The sequence below is a fragment of the Elephantulus edwardii genome, unplaced genomic scaffold (genome assembly GCF_000299155.1).
Source record: "Elephantulus edwardii isolate Elephantulus edwardi_28Jun2011 unplaced genomic scaffold, EleEdw1.0 scaffold00187, whole genome shotgun sequence".
NCBI classification, from domain to species: Eukaryota; Metazoa; Chordata; class Mammalia; order Macroscelidea; family Macroscelididae; genus Elephantulus; species Elephantulus edwardii.
Window position 1 is genome coordinate 3818418 of NW_006399937.1, and position 18326 is coordinate 3836743.

Below are 18326 nucleotides of genomic sequence, written 5' to 3' on the forward strand. Positions count from 1 at the left end.
AACAACAACAACAACAGAACATATGAATAAGAATACGACATCAACAGGAGAGGTCCTGGCATGTGCCTCCCACTCTGAACCCCAACAATATCTTGTGGGGAAGGCTTCTTCAACCTCTCCCATCCTTTTTTTCTTTATTCCTGTGAAATGTTAATCTCTTGTGAGTTTTTTCGGGTTCATGTGTTTTAGGAAGTTTGGTGGTATGATTTAAGAAATGGGGGCTGGAAAGAGAAAAGGATAGTTATAACTCCCACTGGGGGCTCTGCCTTCCTTTGCCCCAGTGTTCCTGGGGTTGGAGGTCTGGGCTTTCGGGGAAAAAGTTCCCAGAAGAGGTGGCAGCTAGAGTTTGAAATCAGACTTCTGCTGACTCCTGATGAAGCTGTTGCCTCTTTCTCCCAATTTTTTCTTCATATTTCTTGAAAGTATATTGGTATTTTAAAATCCGTACAGCAAGAACAACTTTATCTGTCCAATAAAAAGAAGAAATTTAAAAACCGAATATGGCATCAGGATTGGAGAAAAATTCATCAACAACCTGTGGCAGGGAGATAACACAATTTTGCTTGCAGAAAGTAAAGGAAACTTAAAGCACTTATTGAAGAAGATCAAAACTACAGTCTTTCATATGAGTTACATCCCAAAATAAAGGGAACAAAAATCCTCACCACTGGACAGATAGGCAACATCATCATATGTGGAAAAAAATACTGACGTTCTCCATGATTTCTTTCACTTTGATCCACAATCAACATTCACGGTGGCAGCAGTCAGAAAACAAAAGATTTGGTGCCTTAGCAAAATCTTCTTTCAAGGACCTCTCTAAAATTCAAACAGGTAAGATGTCAGCTCAAAAATTAAGATGATCCTTATTCAACCAATGGTATTTTCCGTTGCTTTCTATGCATCAGAAAGCTGGACAAAAGATAAGGATGACAGGAAAAGAATTGATGCTTTTGAATTGTAATTCTGGCAAAGAATATTGAATACCCTGTAGACTGTCAAAAGAATAAAGAAATATGTCTTAAAGGATTGGAAGCAAGAAGAGCATATACTTTCTAAGCAACATGCCTCCAGAAACTCCAGGAACTTCGATAAATGACAGTAGTTGTACAGGAGCTTCTGGCCTTTTGTTCATAGGGTTGACCAGAGTGTTCCCTAGAGGCAAGAATGATGAAAATTGTCTCACATATTTTGGTCAAATTTTCAGAAAGAACAAATCTTTGGAGAGAGACATTATACTGAGAAAGGTAGAGAGAAAAAGAGAGGAAGACTCTCAACAAGAAGGATTCACCCAGTCACTAACCATAATAGACTAACGCATTACAGAGATTATGAGGACGGGACAGGATAAGACTAGGATGTTCATATGGTTGCTATGAGTCGTCAACTTGATGGCACCTAGGAACACTAACAACATTTTGTTATGTCTGTAGGGCTGCTGTGCTTACCCAAAGGCACTGCTTCTCTGGTGCTTCAAATCTACCAGCCACTCTGAGGGAGAAATGTAGGTATTCTCCCATGTAATGCACAGCTTCCTAAAAACCCACTGGTGGGTTAGCTATAAATCAGTTCTAAGTTGATGGCAGTAATTTTGAAGTTCTCCTGATTTTACAATTATTGAAATTAAAAAAAAAACATTACTTGCTAAGTCATTTGGTTGAAATCCTGGCACTTGTGGTGTATTCCACACATTTTACCTTTTGTCTTTCTAAGTAGGAGCTTTTTAGTAAGTTTTAATTAAAGTACCTATAACATACTTTGGACATGTTGCAAGGAGGGACCAGTCCTTGGAGAAGGATGTCATGCTTGGGAGGTTGGAGGGACAGTGCAGGAGAGGAACACCCTCTATGAGGTGGATTGACTCAGTGACTGGGGTAGTGTGAGTAGGTGTGTCAGAGACATTGAGATCGGCACAGGATAGAGCTGGGGTTAGGACTGTTGTACATAGGGTCACTATGAGTCTCAGGTGACTCAACGGCACATAACAACAACACAGCTACCTACGAAAATGGGCAACAGTCTAGGTTGGTTTCACAAAGTGAGGTAGAGAACATTGATGATGGGGTTAAGAGGAAGGACCAGAAGATGAGCTCACTGGATCGATGGCAATGAAGAAAGGCTGATGCTGAAGTGGGATCTGTTGGAAATTGAGACAGAATTTTTGAGACAGAAAGATGTGCTTGAAAGCACATGCTCATTTGACCTTGATCCTAATTTTAAACAAATATTGTTTCAAATGTAAAATAAACAAAGGGATGAAAACAGGTGACTCCCAAGCAGAGAACTATTTTTATATCTACTTAACTGATTTATCTGACACTTTGTGTAAGCTCTTCGAAGTTCTCTGAGCCATGATAGTCCTCATTTGCCAAACAGAAATATATAGATAACTGGACAAGGAATATGGATGACAGAAGAATTGATGTGTTTGAGCTGTGGTGTTGGAGAAGAACACTGAACATTGCACGAATTGCCAAAAGAACAAACAAGTATGTCTTGAAGAGGGTGCAGCCAGAGTTCTTTGGAGACAAAGATGATAAAGCTTCACCTCACATACTTTGGGCATGTTGCTAGTTGGGGTTATTCTTTGGAGATAGAGATGACGCTAGGAAGGGTCAGTGAAGGAGAGGAAGAACCATGACGGGGTGGGTTGACACAGTGACTGATGTAATGAAGATGGCACAGGATAGGACGGGGATCAGATCTTTTCTTCATAGCATTGTACTTGACTTGATAGTACCTAACAACAACAACCTTTTTTAGTTACACAGGCAAAGAATCAAATTTTGCCCACCAAGGAAAGGAAACGATATCCTCCCATGATTGAGACTACAGAAAATTCCTCCACAAACCTTACTTCACAAAAAAACTAGCTGGCAGAGTCTTTCTTTTCACAACTCTAAGGCCCTGAAGAGCAGAGAGTTAAGCCCATTGGGCACCAACACATTCTTTTATAGAAATAGCTTCTAAAATCTGCTAAAACCATCTGTTTCACTGGATGTTTCTCCTTTCAGTGTATTTTTTTCATGTGTTTTTTGTTACCAACAACAACAAAAAATCTATTCTAAAATAACCAAGAGGCTATGACTAAAAAAGCCTGAGGTATCTTTCCAGTTTATGAGAAAAACAGCTTTTCAACGAGGAGTTGGGATTATCTCATGTAGTGGAAGGCAATGTTTCCTCAAATCTTATGTTTGCACTAAGAAAACAACCAGCTACTCTCATTAAAAGACTACGTAGCAAGATTTGTAATTGTGTAACTGAATTCGATGCTGCTGAAATTTGTCAGACCTAAAAACTACTGAACACTTTCATTTTACATTAGGGGAAATTGCCTAAGAAAATGTCTCTTAACCTATAACAGGTCTTTTGCTGAGCTCAAAGAGTCATAGGTCATCCATTCATACATTTGCATGATTTCTAGCACCACAGGGGGCTTCCCATGGATTTGGTTTTTTCCTACTTGGAGCAGGGAGATTGTGGGAAGCAGTAAATGTGTATAGAGAGGTCCTTCTTCTGACTTCCTTTCTAAGTCTCTGTTGTCTGTTAATACCTGCTGCTTAGACGCCACATTGTGCAATTATGCACTTTCAGGAGCCCTAGTGGGACAATGTTTAAACATTTGGTTAACTAATAAGTTTGTTAGAACCCACTTGCTGCTCCATGACATAAAGGACCTAGCAATATGCCCTCATAAATATTTTATTTAGGATCCCTTATGCAGAGATCTACTGTGTCCTTTAGAGTCACCATGGGACCCTGGTAGTGCAGTACTGACAGTTCTCAACTGGTAAGCTGACAAAGTAGTTGGAACCCTTCAGCTGTGCCATGAGAGAAAGAATGGGCAATCTGCTTCTGTACATATTACAGCCTTGGAAACCCAATTACGTTTATAGAACCCAAAAAATAGTTTTACACATTCAATGTCCTACAGGACTACTATGACTTGGATCCACTGAACGACTAAGAATTTACAGGGTCATTATAAGTTAGAATTGACTCAATAACACACAGCAGCATGTTTGCTCCTCTAGCCAAGAGTTCACGAATTGTTTTCCTTCTTTAAACAGCTGTTCTTTATCATATCCATACACTTGTATGTCTCTTTATCCTAACAACTTCAACTTTTCTCAGTGATTCCATTTTGTATTTAAAAGATCCTTAGTCTGACATTCTTCTCTGACTCTCACCTGGGTTCACCTTGGTTGATGGACATATAGATCTCCCAAGAATTCTCCTCAGGGATGGCCCCATGCGGTATGAGTAAACTCACTCCTAAAACAGAAAAATGCAATGGGTTATTTGGCAATGTTCTAGTTACCTTGAAACATCTCAAAATATTACGCTTACCCATAGACAATTCATGAAATCCCAATCCTTGGAAAGTCTATGAAGTCCAAAGTAAATGAAACAAAACCCACCTCTAATTTCCATGGAGTCAGAAGCAACTCATATCTGACCCTCTAGCAAGTTTTCAGAGGCTATAAACCACACTGGCGTGTCAAATGAACAAAATAATTAGGATGTCAAAATTATTCTGTAAGAGGGCAATATCTAACAGTTGTGTTCAAATCCCTTTCTTATTTTAAATCATTTCAGAATTTTTGAGATATTTTAAAAGACTACGTTCTCTAAGCAAAGCTCTTTCAAAGCTACCTGAGTTAAGAGTTTACCAGGGAATTAATTAATCCATTTTATATTTTGAAAATACATTTATTTATCTTTTCTCTCTACTCTTTTATTTATTGTAAAGGTAACTAAGACATCATGGGAGTCATCCAATGTTTGGGCATAACCTGAGATGGGATGAAAGAGTCTTCCAAATTGTGTATCTGGGAGTGAATGGGTAGAAAAATCCTCCGTGGAATACTGTACTTAGTCCAGGAAACTGAAGAAACAATGTGCATCTTATAAGTTTAAATGCTTAATAGGTTGTTGTGTAGCCAATAGTTGCCTCTAAACTTCCAGACAGGAAGGTGAGATTAGAGATGGCTTAACAATATTCAAGTCTATGTCAAAATAAAAGGCTACAAAACCCACAAAGCTTTATTTCACTAAAACCATATAATACAGTGATGCCACGTACAAGAAGCCACATGATGCTGCATTTAAAATATGCCCTTTCTCTCTGTGAATGCTGTGAAGTAAATATTTCACTTTTGCCAAGAGAGAAACGTCTAGAGAGGGCAGAAATTCTCTTTCATGTAGCTTCTTGTTTATAAGAAGAAATAAAAGAGGCACAGTAATATCTTAACAAAATAAAATCTCAGGGCATCCTCCCATTCTTTGAATAATGCAGCTTTCACTCCTTGCCTTTCATTAGAGCTAATGTAGATACACAGAAAGCTTTTGGGTTGCTGGTGATAATTTAAATCTGGAGAGGGAAGGCTTTACTGATATCCTTCTATGTGCTTGTTTGTTAGCTGCTACAGATTTGAGAAATCTGCGATTTACTGCAAAGCAAGTTATTAATGATTCACATTTACGAGCATTATTCAAGAACACACTGGTTATCATTCGTATTTTTCACTAGCACTAAGAGTGAGGCATGTTTAAATCTTGCTTACAGCCCTTCAGCAAGGAGGTCCATTTATATTCTGGACCTTAATGCCAATATAGAAGAGCATAATTGCCTTTCATAGGACCTCAAATTAAACTCCACCTTCTATTTCTCCACCTTCTATTTCTTATTCTTCAAATGCGGCTACCAAATGAAGGGACTTTTATTACATCCTTCCTTGTTGATGAACAGAAGTTGTAATGCATAGGATGTTCAGTGTATTGGTATGCCAAACTTAATACACATCCTAAACATTATGTCTGTACTCTTACTCTGATGTAGCATTCCTCTCTTTTATCTCTCTTTTTAGACTGTAATAACAGAAACATTCAGTTCCTAGACTCCAGATACAGTTACAAAGGAGACTATCATCAAACAGTAACACGTGGTATAATGCTGGGCACAGAGAAAGGACTCAATAAATATGTAATAAACATGCGAATGAAAGTATAGGATTGCCAATCTTCAGTAAAACCATCAGGTCCTAAGACATATTTTCTTCTACAGATTATCACTTTGAACAGTTACTGTGGAGAATATCACATCTCATTCCTTTCAAGTCAGCTGAATGCCCTATGTTTACATTGAAACATTATTCACAACAGTCTAAACTCATTCTGAATCAATTGGATCATTGGATCATCTCTTCAATCAGATTTTGTGTTATTATTCTCAGAATAACCTCTCTCTTCTTACCAAAACACACAAATGGTGTGTGGCGCTACAATATATTCCAATCTGGAGGCAAGAATGATGGGAGCGGTCATAGTTACAGCAAGCGATATTTTATGAAGAATGAGAGACATTGTGAGAGCTTTAGACCTGTGGTCCCCTAAAGTGGCAAGCGTTTTCAGTATGCCCTTCACCAGTTATCTGTGATTACAGAAAAATACATTCCCCCAAACTACACCTGCCAGCATTTTATCTGATACGACAACAGAACAGAACCACCTGTCTGACTTTCAGATTCCATACTTAGCATAACAAATTATCTCTGAAGTATAGGGAACAACTTGATCTTTTTGAAAAATCATTGCTAGACACTATGTAACACTTTTCAGTGGATGACATAAGAACAATCTAATTTCTGTGCCTCACTTTCTTTATACTCTATCTCCCTCGGGCATATTTTGCATTTATGTCCTGCGAGTAACAGAGCATATGCTTCAATTCCCCACTCGTATTTGTCCTCAAACTTATTCCCAGTGAACAGTTTCAATATTGTCCAAGGCTCCTGATTAGGAGCTTGGAAAATGCTCCTTCACAGAGAAAACAGCTTGGGAATCACTAGCAACCCGATTAGAAACTTTTGTTTCAGCATGAGTGCTTCTTAAGCCAGAGGGAAGAGAGAAGGATCTCTGGCTGTACAGAATTCAGCTCTTAACTTTCTTTAATTAATGGTAAACAAATGTAGCCAATGGATGGGTTACTCTTATGATTCTTGTCATATGTGTGTGTAAATGTAAATGAATGAGAGAAGAGTGCAGATGATTTATTAATCCAATACCTACAGAGAGTTTTTCCTAAGTGCCCAGCACAGAGCTAGAAAGTGAAGATGAGATAAATGTTCAAATAATACGTCTTTTGTGTATATCCTGTTCTCTTTGAAAGAGCATGAATTCTGCCACTTTCCTACCATTTTCCAGAACCTATAATCCTGGCTTACGGATTCTTACCCAGAGGGTACTTGCTACTATAGCAGACTGACTCATTTTGCAATGTATTTTCTATAGTCACCTGCTAGTTAACACCAGAGAAGACTGTATCATGTAAACACTCAGACATATTGAAATTAAGGTCTCTACCATGCCCTAAAATAATAAATGAGAGCGATTTAGAGGTTGGGGAAAGTTGGAAAACAACACCATTGTAAGGGCTACATCGAGAGAGGTATTTGCCTAAAAAGGAATTTGTAAACGAGTGATTCATCTAGAAGACTAAGACAATATTCATCAACTTGATAGAAATATCAATCTCAAATCATTAAGCTACTACGGAGGTCAGCTAGCTGCAATAGTTGCATTAGACTGCTCTTATTACAGATTTCATTTAAAAACAGAAAATGTTTGCTTCAAAGAAGTTTGCTAGCTTTATCAACAATCTGCCCAGAAATTGGCCTTAAAGACCATGTTTTGATGTTAACCAATTGCTTAATAATACTTGCCAAGCCAGTGGACTCCTATTCCTGTTAACAGTCTGCAAAATGGTTACTTCACTACGTAACTCCCATTACTCAGAAATCAGGGAAGATACTGATCCCTTCTGCTGCCCTGTTAGGTCTCAGATGAAACTCTAAAGACTGATCCATAGTTAGAATATTATTTAAAATGTTATCTCTTCTGAATATCTTAAATACCCTGTCAAAGCAATAAGGAAATCTCCCTCTCTTGCGAAAAGAGGGGAAAGTGCTCAAAAACTACACATGCTTATAACATAGCCCTGAAACTGAAGTTCAGATCCTTATTATTGCTCATTGTGAAGTTGCATTATAGCCAAGTCTACGGTCCTTGAGAATGGTCAGTTATTGACGATGTCACCCTGAGAGATATTTCATTAAACTACCCACTAGTGCATGAATCACACTTGGGTATAAATATGTACAATGCCAGCCTGGCCTTGGGCTATGTCAAAGAATGTGTTCAATGCTTGCTTTTCATGATAATGGAAATATAGTTCAGAAGAGTTTAAGCCTTGAGGCGCTACTCACGTCTATTAGTAAATATGGCTGCCAGCTCTAACTAGGCATCACAGGAAGTATTCACAATAAGCTAAGATGAAGAATGCAAAATATATTCTCAGTCTTCATTGTCATTTCTTATCAAAATCAAACTGACTGATGGAGCCATGGTGCTTGTAGCGCTAATGGATAGAAAAGCCTCTTAACATGGCTCTGAAAAGGGGTGATCATACAAATGGAAAACATTCACACAAATTCTAGAAAATACATACATATCACTCACCTGTATTTGGCATGACTAAACGCCCTCCTAAATGGCCAAACACACCAGTTGTCCTTAGTTCTGTCCTTGTGGGTAGGGATGACAAATTTTGAATGTATGGTGTTTTGTTTCTGGGATGCATTGTTGTAAAACTGCGGTTGTTTCCATGAGGAAAAGTCCCGGAGTGATTCTTGCCATGGTACTCGGCTCTCTCAGACACTCCCAGGGAAACCATGAATGAACTCTGGACTTTGACCTTGATGTCTGACAAAGGGTTAAAGAGTGAAGACTCGGTCATGAGTTCCTTGTCCAGGGGGTCCTGCAGGCAGATGGGCCCACTGTACGTTCGGCTCACTGTCAAGTCTGGTTGCATGGAAGAATTCAAGAGTAGGGAGTTACCTGGGTTAAAAAAAAAAATAAATCTGTTATTCTGAAACTAAAAGGCACCTCTGTCACCTCATTTATATCTGTCTCTACTAACTACACAACTATTTATATGATTGTTAGCTGCTCCACTTAGAGCCAGTTTTTCATGGTCCTTGTGTGAAAACATGATCATGGACTCAACAGCTCTGTCTTTCACAGAGGATCCTCAGAATACCAGGGTTTCTCTTAACGCTGTCTTTTCTGAACACGTATTTCTGGCACTCTTTCTGGTAACGACCTCAGGTATTATTATTTATGTGATTATTTCAACTGGCAAAGTGAAGCTAATTTATAAAAAGGAAGATGTTTTGCAATCTACTTCAGAACAAAAATAACATCTGCTCATTTTAAATGGCAAGAGATGACACAGCATGGTGACTAGGTAGTGCTGTTTATAACTGAGGCTGCATTGATTCCAGCACATTTCACATGGAACCCTGGGATTCTAGACCTGCAGGAGGAGAGGAAGGGTCCACAGAGGGAAAAGGTCAGGAGACCTTAAGAATTGTTCCAAGTCTGCATGGCCAATTTGATATAATAATGACTATGTCACTCTGAAATTGAAAGGGTACAACACAGGGATTTTGAGGGACTTGAATTCTGTCTGAGGAACGGCCTACAATAGCTTCCTTCCTGACACAAATCAAATGAAAAAAACAAAACAAACCACAACAACTTCACAAAAACATGAGAAATTGGACTTTGCCATCTGTTGGGGCTCACCAGGTTTTTTTTTCGGAGCCAAATATTAAAAACAAATGCTGTGGTATTTTCTAGTGATGAACTAATCTCATTTATTAGTAAATAACAAAATAACTCTCAGTCCCATACCTTCCACCCATATAAGTCTGTCAATGTGACATCTCAAATTGAAACCCAAACCATATTAAACAATTTTCCTTTGGGGCCTGACAAAAATGTTTAAAGTATGATATTTCTGGAAATGTTGCAATTCTAGGCCATATTGTATTAGCCTCTATTGTTTTTCTTTTTTCATAATTTGTAGCAGCGCCAGCAGAAAATCCATGATGACTGCTTTTCCCACCTCTCTCTTCAATGTTTTAAGAACTCACCATCACAGAGGATGAGGTTCAAAACTAAATGTAACAAGGTATAGATCTAAAGGTTCCTTGATGATGATTTTTTTCCCCTTGAGGCATAAAGAGAAAGGGACAATCAAGGCACTGTGCTTATTAATAGAATTTTACTCATTCGATTGGCTACCATATTGCTCTTGTTTCCCATATAAGAAGTTGGGTTGAAAAATAGGCTCACAAAAGAGTTTAGAACAGTAATTCACAGTGAAATCTGAAAAATCATAATCTTGATTCATCTGGTTTATTTCAAGTCCACACTTCCTGAAATTTTATTTATGGCTATTCTTTTTTAAAAAAAAACATTTATTTTATTAATTTAAATGAAAGTTTACAGAGACTTATGGTTTCCAGTCATTCATTGTTGCACTTTTCTCACTGCCCACGCATTCCCCCAATTCACTCTTCTCCTTGAAAAGAAAAATAAAAACTCTTCCATTGTTTTGCAATCCCTCCCCACAAGTCCACTCCACTATGCAGCCTTCACTCTGGAATTCTGTAATGACAAGAATACTCATTCATATTTCCCTTTTAAACAGTATTCTCCCTCATCTGTTTCAATGCAATATACATCATTCCTCCCCTCCTTTTCTGTCTTCCCTCAACCTCGATGTCAGTCCCGTTTTACAACAGTGGCCCTATGAAATATTTGTCCTTTTGTGACTGAGATATTTCACTCAGTATAATGTCCTTCAGGTCAATCCATTTTGCATAATATTTCATGAGTACCTTGTTTTTCAATGCTGCATAGTATTCCATCGTCTGAATATACCAGAGCTTCTCTATCCATTCGCTTGTTGATGGGCACGTGGGTTGTTTCCAGCTTTTTGCTATTGCAAACAAAGCTCCAATAAACATGGGTGTGCATATATCGGCTTGGTGGCAGTTATGGTTTCTTTAGGGTAAATTCTCAGTAGTGGAATTGCTGGGTAAAATGGTATTTCTATTTGCAACTTTTTGAGAAAGCGAATTTATGACTATTCTTAAAAGATTGTTTTAGTTTATTTTAAATATAAAAGCAAAAATATTTCCTGGAGCCAGACAAAACCGAAATGCAAGATGTCTTGTTATAAAACGATTTAAGAATGCTTTTATTTGAATCTTTCTAATCGCTAGGGATTTTGAACATTTCTTCATGTGTTTGTTTGCCATCTGAATGTCTTCTTTGGTGAAGTGTCTATTGATATCCCGTGCTCATTTTGTGACTGGATTGTTTATCTTTTTCTTGTTCAGGTGCTGGACTATTGAATAAATTTTAGATATGAGTCCCTTATCAGATATGTCATTATCAAATATTTTTCCTAGTCTTTAGACCCTGTGGGAGAAATTCTTTAATATATATAGGGTTTTGATTCCTAGAAGGTCTCATTCATCTATTTTGTTCTCTCCTGGTTGTAGGTTTTTCATTATGCTTGGAAGACCACAGGACATTATAATCAGTGAAATATCTCAGTCATAAAAGGACAAATGCTGCATAACACTACTGTTATAAAGCAGGTGTGACATGGGTGTTTGGGAGGAAAATAGGATAAAAGTGGATAGATAATGAAATGATAATGCATTAGAACAGATGAAAGAAAGACCTGTTTATATGGAATATATGATTAGACATTATATGTACAAAAATAGCCCAGAATAAGAGGTATATTGCAAAAATGACTGTGTGGAAGTGGGCTGAAGGGAGGGAGGTAATTGTGCAACAATAAAGGCATTTTTTTTCCAGAGTGAATTGAAAAAGGAGGAAAGGTGGGAGAGGGGGTGAAATGTGCAACAATGAATGAATGAAAATTTGTTAAAATGACAATGAAAATGAAATATGTTATATTAAAAAAAACTATTTAAAATGATATAGTCTGTAATTGAAGAAAGTTGCCTGACAACTTGATTTCAGTCTGGGACAGCTCACTAAGTTCTCTCTAATATCTCTTTGAAAGCGTTTTAAAGTTGTAGATTTTCTTTGATATAATAACTCTATTTTAAATTCCCATTGTGCTGTCTCTTCAGCTGTACTGTTCCAGAACGGAAGTCACAAATTGAGGTAGAAACACATGACCATTGTAAGGTGCATCTTCACAATGAACTTGGAAAGAGTAGCATTTATCAAGGGAACTCTGATGGAGTGGTGGGTAAGGATCTGTGCTGCTAACCCAAAGGTAGGCAGTTTGAACTCACTAGCTGCTCTGAGAGAGAAATATGAGCACTTTCTCTTGTGATATTTATGGCCTCTGAAAACTTGCTGGAGGGGTCAGCCACTATTGGTTCTGACTTAACGGTACATAAAAACAACACAGATTTTATCAAAGGAGTTTTTGTTAGATCATTGAGCTTATAAGAATTTTGGTCAAATTTTAAAAAATAAAGTAAAATAAAATGTTCAACTAATTTATTAAAGGCTACATAGCCTCTCTGTGATTCATAATATGTGTAAGTTTTGAGAAGCCCTAAAATAGATTTATTTAGTATTATGGAAGTCAGTATTCACCAAATATATATGTTGTTGTTTTGTACCATTCAGTTAGACCCAAAGTCAATCAATCACGTGGGAGAAGATTGCTCACCTTTCTCCTGCAGAGCAGCTGATGGATTTGAACTGCCTGTCTTTGATTTGACAGTGTAACTCCTTAGCACTTAGCAACCAGAGCTTCCTCAATCCCGTTTAGGTTAGGACATTATCACACTTATCTCCTATCCCATGCTCTATGCTACAAATTGCTAGCCTATGTTAAGATAAAAAAAATAAATAAAAGCAAAACCAAACACCAAAATACAACCCAACATCAAGACTTTAAATTTTAGCACTATATTTACTACATTTATTCTGAACCTCTCCATGAATTAAGGAACTTGGCCTTGGGCAGGCAGTTTGAACCCATCAACTGCTCTGAGGGAGAAAGATGTGCAGTCTCCTCCAGTTTGACTTACAACCTCTGAAAACCTACTGAAGGGTCAACTAAGTGATTGGTTCCAACTCCACAGCACATAACATCATCAATGGTCTAGCTATGCAATTGCTGGTAACTCCATCCTTCATGTCCTCTGTGAGGTGGGTGTTAACTATTTCCATTTCACAGAGGCAAGGATTCGGAGAGTGTAACTGATGAATTAGATCATATAAGACCCTTAAGGAGATTGACATGGTGACTTTAGCAACAGGCTTGAGTGTGGATGGCACAGGATAGGGCAGCGCTCAGGTTGGCTGTTCATAGAGTCACTGTGAGGTGTATTCAACTTAACGGCACCTAACAACAACAAAATAGCTATCTATGACCCTGGTGGTATAGGGGTTAAAGTGGTCAGCTACATCTTGAAGGTCAGTGGTCTGTGCTAACCAAACATTCTGTGGACAAAGGATGTGGCTGTCGACTTCCATTAAGAAATATAGTCTTACAAAACCATGGGTTTAAAAGCAGTGGCTTTTAAATATATTTTTGGACCCAAATCTAGTGAACTCCAATGCTTCTATATTTAGACAGGTGTATCCTAAAGGTATTCCAGATTTGGTTCCAGACAATTACAATTAATTGAGTACCATAATAAACCAAGTTAATTCTTTGTTTTCAGTTGCTCAGTTATACAAAAGTTGTTGACATTATACTATGCATCTAGTAGCTTTATGAAAGCATTTGAAATATGAGAATTACCAAAGTAATACAGAAGCACAAAGTGACCACATGCTATTGGGAAATAAAAAATAGTACCGATAGACTTCCCTAACTCTGGGTTGCCACAACCTTCAAAAAAAAAAATTCAAAATCTGGGAAACGAAATAAAGCAAAGTAGAAGAAAATGAATTATGTTTGTACATGAAAACTGTCACTCACATGCTGTTATATTTCCTCTATTTTACTGTATTATAGTCTAAGTTACTGATGTCTTATTATTTCAAGGAAATATGTCTCTAGCTTTGTATGTGGTAGAAAAATTCATTTTCATGTGGTATAAAAAAACGTTATCTCTTAAATATATATTCAAATACATGTGGAGTATTACTGGGGCCTAGCAGACACTCCGCAGTGAGATATCCTGACGTAGGTAGGCGGCAAGGCTTAATAATATCCATCTTTTCCATCCATCTCTCACTTGTTTTTCTGGGATGCTTGGGTTTCTACCTCTGAACTATCTGCTTAAGCACTGGTGAGCAGTGATACCTTTCCTTGCCTCAGGTGCTACCAAAACCTAAGAAATAAAACTAAAGGTGGCAATATTGATGATGAGAGTCAAAGTAGAAAACTTCATTCCCGTAAGGGAGACAGTTCCATTTTTTTCAGAAATGAAGAGGTGTGTATGTCTCATCACCACCTTGTGATCAGGAATAGATTTGGTTCGTAGAAGAGAATTAGATGACTGTCTGGTTTGAAAATGAGTATTACTGTGGCGAGACATGATAGATTTTCCTTCGCCAACAACAAAAGATTGCTTGAACTTGGCAACAGCTGAGCATCACTTAGATGGGAATTTCATTATGCTCTTGCCTCACAACCTGACTTATTATGGATCTTTGACATTTCTTTAATATTTAAAATGTTGGTTTTTGCTGCTGTTGTTGTTATGTGTCCACCAATCAGAATATACTCTTTGCTGACCCTCCAGCAGGTTTTCTGAGGCAATAAATTGCACAGAAAAAGATGCTCATCTTACTCCTACAACATTTAAGAGAACAATAACAAAAATAGCCATATCTAATGACTTAGCGGTAAGGAATTGTCCTGCCAACCTAAAGTTACGTAGTTCAAATCAACCAGCTACTCCATGGGAGAAAGATAGGCAATCTCCCCTCATATGATTAACTGCCTATGAAAACCCACTGGAGGGTCTGCTATGAGTTGGTTGTAACTTGACGGTGCACAACAACAGCATGTAGTGTAATAAATATGTACATAGAAGGTTGTGGTAGCATTGGTGTCAACATTGAATGACATGCATACCATTTTAAAATGATATCTTTTCAGATATAAAATTACAGAATGTAAGATGAAACAGTAAGTTAAGCTCTATACATATCAAAGGCAGAAAATGTTCCAAACCATAAACCAAACTGGCCTTCTTGGTAGGTAAGCACTTAAGCCGACCACTGTTTTGAGCCTGATCTCTTAGTGTGGGAAGATGATTTGACAACTGCTCCCAGGGCCAAGAGCTACCTTCACACAAGGCCATAGTGAGCAGTCGAAGTCCTGTGTGAGTGCAGCCTGTGGGCCTGAGGCCAGAACAATGGGGGCAGGTCCTACGCCTCTGACCTTGACGGACTGTTTTGAAGTTGAAGGTCTGGAAGCCACCTGTCAATGCAGAAGAGTCAATGACGTCCACGCCATAGTCACTCTGGCTCCGTCTATAAAGGGTGACACCAATAACCAGGACAGCAACAGCCACAACAGCAGCGCCCAAGCCCGAGTACAAAGCAATGTCGCTGGCATTCTCAATGCCTGAAAGAGAGAAGAGAAATCTTAAGTGGCCAAGATATGCATGAACCCATGGAGCTAACCTGGGGGATAAAACAAAAGGCTATTGGATGTTGGAACTACTGCTTGGAGAAAATGACATATGTAGTTGACAACAAGTTGAACTCCCCTTCACACAATAATCATATTTCCAAAAATGCCTTCTATAAATCAAAGGGATGCTAGTTAGGCAAATGAACTTGATAAAGTAGTTTACCATTTAGTAAAATATTGAAAAGAATCAATTTCTCAAAAAATGTATTTTTTTCTAGAACAAGAAAAAGAAAACTCTTTAATTTACTTGTTTTAGTAAATCATATTCACCTGCAAAGTACCTTTATTTTTTTGTAGATTTTATTGTTATTCAAGGGAGTACATAAGACCCACATATAATGACAAAATATGAATGAACTCTTCAGCTTATAAAGGCCCTGGACACATGCATTCCTAGAGGGCATTCTGAGGAAAAAGGATACTGCAAATATCTAGGAGTTAAAGGAGAGGAGACCAGAACTCACAACAAAGAATTTGAATTTTGTCACAAATCATTCTATTTGAAAGAACACTAGAAACGTTAGCTCAGGTTATAGCGTAATTGTGAGAGTTTTTGTTGTGAGATCTGCAGGTCTGTAGTCCTTGACACTTCATATTGTATGTCTTTCACAGATGTTTCCCAGCACCAATGCAATGCTGTAAGGTAGATTTGTGTGTGTGCGCATGTGAAAAAGAACTGGAGCTCTGAAGGGGCACATGCTTGTTTCTCCCATACCTCTCCTACTCCATCCTATTGAATGCATGGGCAAAGCAAAAATAACAGCGTTAGTTTGAATTTAGTATTTGTGTATCTCCCATCCCACCACAAAATGTTGTAACTCCTTTTCACCTCTTTTGTCCAGGAGTACTCTAGGCATATTTCTTTCTTGACTCTTACTCATAAAGGCCACAGCAATTCAGCACAAGAGATTTATCAGAGACCAATAATCCTAAAAGAAGTGTAATCTCAGAAAGTGTGTGGAAACTGACGGTGGGAAGTGCTAAGTCGACAATTACTCTTTCCACGTATTAGGTGGTAAGTACACTTAATAGGTCCAAAAGTAATTACTGTGTCACCCTGTGTTGAGCTTAAGGGATAAAATAAACCCATCGTATATTTACCTTGTAATTGCATGACACTTACTTTGCATTCACTGCACCCTAACATGGTACTTATGTTATCAAATGAGTAATACTAACCACCTAAGTAAAGTGAATTTATTTTCAACAAAGTTAGTGGACTGTAAAATGAGGTGCCACCAAAGGAAAGCATGAACAAGGAAATCAAGCAGAACCAGTTCAGTAATCAGGTAGTAAACACATAAAACTAATTCACAAGGTGAAAGCATAACCCTCAGAAAGAACAGGATCTGAAAGGTCAGAGGTTTATCAGGGGTTTTAACAACGAGAACAACTGTGTGGGTGTTGAGAAACAACACATGGTTTAGATTTTAGCTCTGACTTCTGGCTAATTCAAACTGGAGAGGAACAAGGATGCGGGGGAGATTCTCAGAACACTTAGAACCATGGACAGTGATTGACGCCAACCTCTGAGACTTCAACGTATGCCCCTGTCTATGAGGAAAGCAGGAGAACAACAATCATACTACCTTATCTCCTACTCTCCTTCTAGGTCAATTTATCTCCACTTAGGGTCCTTGGAGAACATCATTCTACCAAAAGAAGAGAGGTCAGAGAACACAACAGATGCACCAAGTCAGAGTAGCGGAGTAAGGAGGGCACTTTGGAGTAATTAGTCTTTTTCCCCCTTCCTTCCAATTCCTCGGGCATTGTTGACTGACGACACAATCCTCTCCAAAAGGTGTATCCAGGGAGAACACATCTGCTCAGCAACTGAACACACGCTGAGAAACAGCCTGATGGTGTACCGAAGACAGCTGCTCAGTGGCTAAGTTGGCAAAGAAGAGACAAAGATCTCTTTAAAATAGAAGGGCCAGCAGCCAGAGGGAACCAGAGAAAAGCATGTCTCCTAGAAGTGGACATCACTGGATACGATAACTCTTGAGGCAGGGGAGGGGGACTGGCAGGGGGCGGTAACAAGAACAAATTGCTTCTCTGGTATCCCAGTTTATCCTTCTTGTTGCTACTTTCCTGTTACATGAGGAATCTGAAGCTTCATTCTCTCTCCAGATCCTAGTCCTGTTTTTAGGAAAAGACTCCATTTATACTTTTAGACTGAGTTATATTTATTTCATATGGCTCTATGAGTTCCCTCTTCCAGGACTATTTTCAGAGTGTTTTATTTAAGTCAAGAAAATGAGATAGTACTTTTTTTTTAAGTGAATAGAAGGACTTTGGGGATAGTATGTAGAAAGAAGAGATGGGAACTGCTTTAGAAATCACTGGTCATTCTGACATAAGGATCATTCTGACACTTAGTAGTACCAAAACCAAAAGGAAGCCCACATCCATTGGGTTCATGCTACTGAACAATAATCCTATAAAACAGAGTATAATTGCCCCAAAGAGTTTCACATTTTTCTCTCAAGGAGTGAGGAGTGGTTTGAACCACCAACCCTCTGATTAAAAGCCAAGTACCATAACTGACACCAGGGCTCCGTCTTCATAGGACTAAACCAAAACCTAACACACTGCTGTTGAAGTGATTTTTACAATCTTCCATTGTGTTCCCACATCTGTAAAATTTTACACAATGAGACTGCCCATGGAACAGCCAGTGTATTAGAACCATCAAACTACTGGTTATTAGTGCAACATACAATGCACTACACTGCCAGGGCTCCTTTCCTGGTAGCGTAGACACATAAAAAACCTAAGAGCTAATTCAGAAGGATTTCTATAAAAAGACAGTGTGAAT

General features: G+C 38.3%; 1 protein-coding gene across 1 annotated transcript in view; it reads right to left on the reverse strand.

The window, feature by feature from the left end:
* Window positions 1-18326, reverse strand: part of UNC5D (unc-5 homolog D (C. elegans)) — a gene marked incomplete at its 5' end in the record, with an annotated part of 423355 nt that overhangs the window by 111509 nt on the left and 293520 nt on the right. Inside the window, 3 exons of the mRNA XM_006896652.1 lie at window positions 4191-4275; window positions 8521-8898; window positions 15254-15439. Of these exons, the coding sequence (XP_006896714.1) occupies window positions 4191-4275; window positions 8521-8898; window positions 15254-15439 (649 nt within the window). The remainder of the gene's footprint in view (window positions 1-4190; window positions 4276-8520; window positions 8899-15253; window positions 15440-18326) is intronic.